This window comes from Camellia sinensis, chromosome 2 (assembly GCF_055761805.1).
Source record: "Camellia sinensis isolate YWXY chromosome 2, ASM5576180v1, whole genome shotgun sequence".
NCBI lineage: Eukaryota > Viridiplantae > Streptophyta > Magnoliopsida > Ericales > Theaceae > Camellia > Camellia sinensis.
The window spans coordinates 37,689,917-37,692,909 of record NC_138962.1 but is presented as its reverse complement, the minus strand read 5'-3'; the positions used below and the strand labels follow the sequence as shown (position 1 = coordinate 37,692,909).

The window sequence follows — 2,993 nt, the reverse complement described above, 5'->3', positions numbered from 1 at the left end:
CAAGCCGCGGTTGAATCTCAAAGTAGGTAACCTAATGATGTAAAAAAAACTTGATTAGTGACTCGATAATTAAACTTTGTTATTCCTATTATAAAGTGGTGCATTATAGATTTGTGAAATGAAAATGACTCTTGAATGCAGTGTTGTTTAAAATGATATTTTAGGGATGCATTCTTGGTTATTCGCGAACAGATGTAATTATTAATGAAAATTCAAAGATAACATATTCTCATCGGATGGCTTTTATATTTGACAAACTTTATAAGGTGAATCGCCTGTGCCTTCGGTAAATATTAATTACAAAAAATTAATTACTATTGGTTATAGGTTTTTTTTTAAAAAATTATGCTTTTACATTGTAAATTATGATTTTTAATTTTTTTTTTCTTTTACAGGAAACCAAAACAAGTTGTAATGGTAATTATTATGAGGTAGATCCGAACCAAGCAGAGTGCCTTGAAAATCTTCGAAAGGTCTCAAAGGTGAGTGCAATTGGATATTTAAGTTTTATTTCAAGCAAATAATAGTCTTATAAAAAATATTAAACCTATTATTATAAGGATGAGATTATTTGAATTTGCAGTTGATTCATGACATAAACAAAAATTGCATCCTGGAACCTAAGGGTACTTGGGCATCACCAGAACAAAATGGTGAATCGGACAGACGATTTTGTCGAAGAGGAACAGGAAAATTTCATTTTCTCACCTCCAAAAATTCCCGAAATGTGGTGTCTTGTAATTCTCTCTCTACATGCATTAATTTTTTTCTTTTTCTTTTTTAAGCAATAAGACATAAGTTATAAAAGGGTTTAGCTTTTTTAAAGTTATCTTAACTTGAGAGAGCATCTAAACTTGGTAGGCCTATTTTGGGACTGATTTAAGTGATCCGAACCGTTCAATTTTTAAGACTTATTGAGTAGAATATTCATGTAAAAAATCAAGATAATTGGATATCAGTAGCTATATGTTTTAATCATATTTGTTTTACAAAAATGAACGACAAATGTAATTTCAAGAATAATCATTCATTTTTTGTAATACAAATTTAATCCAAACATATAACTACCAATATCCAATCATCTTGATTTTTTACATGAAAATTCTACTTAATGAGCCATACAAAGTGAACGGTTTGGATTACCGAAATCAGTTTCAAAATAGGTTATCAAGCCCAAACATTCTCTCATGTTGAGATTACAAATTTAAGAAAAACCAAATTCATTTATGAATATCATGAAACTAACCTCAAACTGAACATTTAACTATTAAAAAAATTAATAAAAATTCTTAGACAGAATAATAATATGATTGAGTTATACATGTGCAGAACTTCAATTATGCATTGGCTTATGTATGGGCAAATGATGATAGTGTCCAACAAGCCCTTTATGTCAGAAAGGTATGTGTGATTTTCAAATTTAAAGAACAAGGTTTTATCTATCTAAAAAAAAAAAAAGAAGAACAAGGTTTTATAATGTTGAGTTAATAATGTAATTAATTTCATTATTTTTATTTTTATTTTTATTTATATATATGTAAATAAATGGTGGTAATTATCAGGGAAGAGTTAAAAATTGGAAGAGATGTGACAAGAACTTAGATTATACAATGAATGTGCCTAGTGTACTTGATCTTCATCACAATCTCACTTCATATGGCCTACAAGTTCTAGTATACAAGTAGGTTTTGATATAAACTTAAACTTTATTATACTTTTTTGCAATTTGCTAAACAATATAAATTATTTTTGCAGCGGTAATCATGATTTAATTGTACCAAATACGGGAACATAAGATTCAATAAAACTGTTAAATTTAACTATTGTTAATGACTGACGGCCATGGTTAGTTGATAGTGAAGTTGCAGGGTGAGTTCATAAACTTTCCAAATCTCTGTGTCTATTTTTAAATAATAAATTTAATTAACAAAATTAAAAACATTCTAATAATTAAAATTACTATATTTATTTTTATATAGGTACACAATTAAGTATTCAGAATATGGACACCGCCTGACATATGCTACAGTATTAGTAAGTTACAAATTTATTTATTTATTTATTTTTATAGATTTCAATTTAGGATTTGTTTGGCATATGCTTGTTTTATTTGAGTTATATCACTTCTTATTTTGGTTAAATCACTTTAATTCCAACTCACATTTTACATTTTCTTTATAAAAAATTAAAAAATACACTAATCTAAAAGTATTGTACAATGTAGGGAGCAGGACACCCGCCTCAAGAATACAAGCGGAGGCAATGTTATGAGGTGTTCCAGAGATGGATACATTACAATCCTCTCTAGTTTGACTATTTGTTGATTTGTATTCAAATCTTGTACCATTTCAATAATCCAATGCTATAAATAAATAAAAAAAAAAAAAAAAATTAGCACATACTTTACTGTATCAGGATTGAGGCATTTTTGGACTGTCATATTGTGCACTAACAAATTAAATCAATACACATATATTAGGTATATTACATTCATCTTTTTTAAAATTGAAGAAAAACATAATTAGTCTAATAATTTTGACATAATTATACTGATCTTATTTTTAATAAAATTAAAACGATCAAAACTATAGATAGACAATGAAATAAGCAAAGGATAAATATATATTTTAATATAAAAAATAAAAAAAAAAGATGAGAATATCATTTTGGAAAAATTACAAAAATAAAAACTCAAGGTTTGATTTAAAAAAAAAATAAACTCTTAATTTTTAATTTCGTTAATTTAAACCATAATCTTTTAATTTGTTTTCAATATAATGTAAGAGTCTATCCACTTATAATCAATTGATTTTGAATTATATGCTTTAATAAAATTAAACTATTTGCATATTTTTATGGGGATTTTTTTTAAGGTCGCAGATATTAAGATTTTATAGCATAAAAGACACTCAATATTTTCATAATGTCTAAGGTCCCTCAACATCGATCCAGAGAAATTCGATTAAGAGAAAATTCAATCCAAAGAATTTCTC

General features: G+C 26.4%; 1 protein-coding gene across 1 annotated transcript; it reads left to right on the top strand.

The window, feature by feature from the left end:
* Nucleotides 1-236: 236 nt before the first annotated feature.
* On the top strand, nt 237-1,761 carry LOC114281091 (serine carboxypeptidase-like 18). The gene is made up of 6 exons (XM_082908338.1): nt 237-266; nt 396-482; nt 584-730; nt 1,330-1,401; nt 1,563-1,673; nt 1,756-1,761. The coding sequence occupies exons 1-6, from the start codon at nt 237-239 to the stop codon at nt 1,759-1,761; spliced, it is 453 nt and encodes a 150-aa protein (XP_082764464.1).
* The last annotated feature ends 1,232 nt before the right edge of the window (nt 1,762-2,993 follow it).

Excerpts from the sequence above, each read along its gene's own strand:
- LOC114281091 (XM_082908338.1), top strand. The coding sequence starts at position 237 with ATGGCTTTTATATTTGACAAACTTTATAAG. Across the intron at positions 267-395 it reads TATTTGACAAACTTTATAAG|GAAACCAAAACAAGTTGTAA; the intron begins GTGAATCGCCTG and ends TTTCTTTTACAG. Across the intron at positions 483-583 it reads ATCTTCGAAAGGTCTCAAAG|TTGATTCATGACATAAACAA; the intron begins GTGAGTGCAATT and ends TTGAATTTGCAG.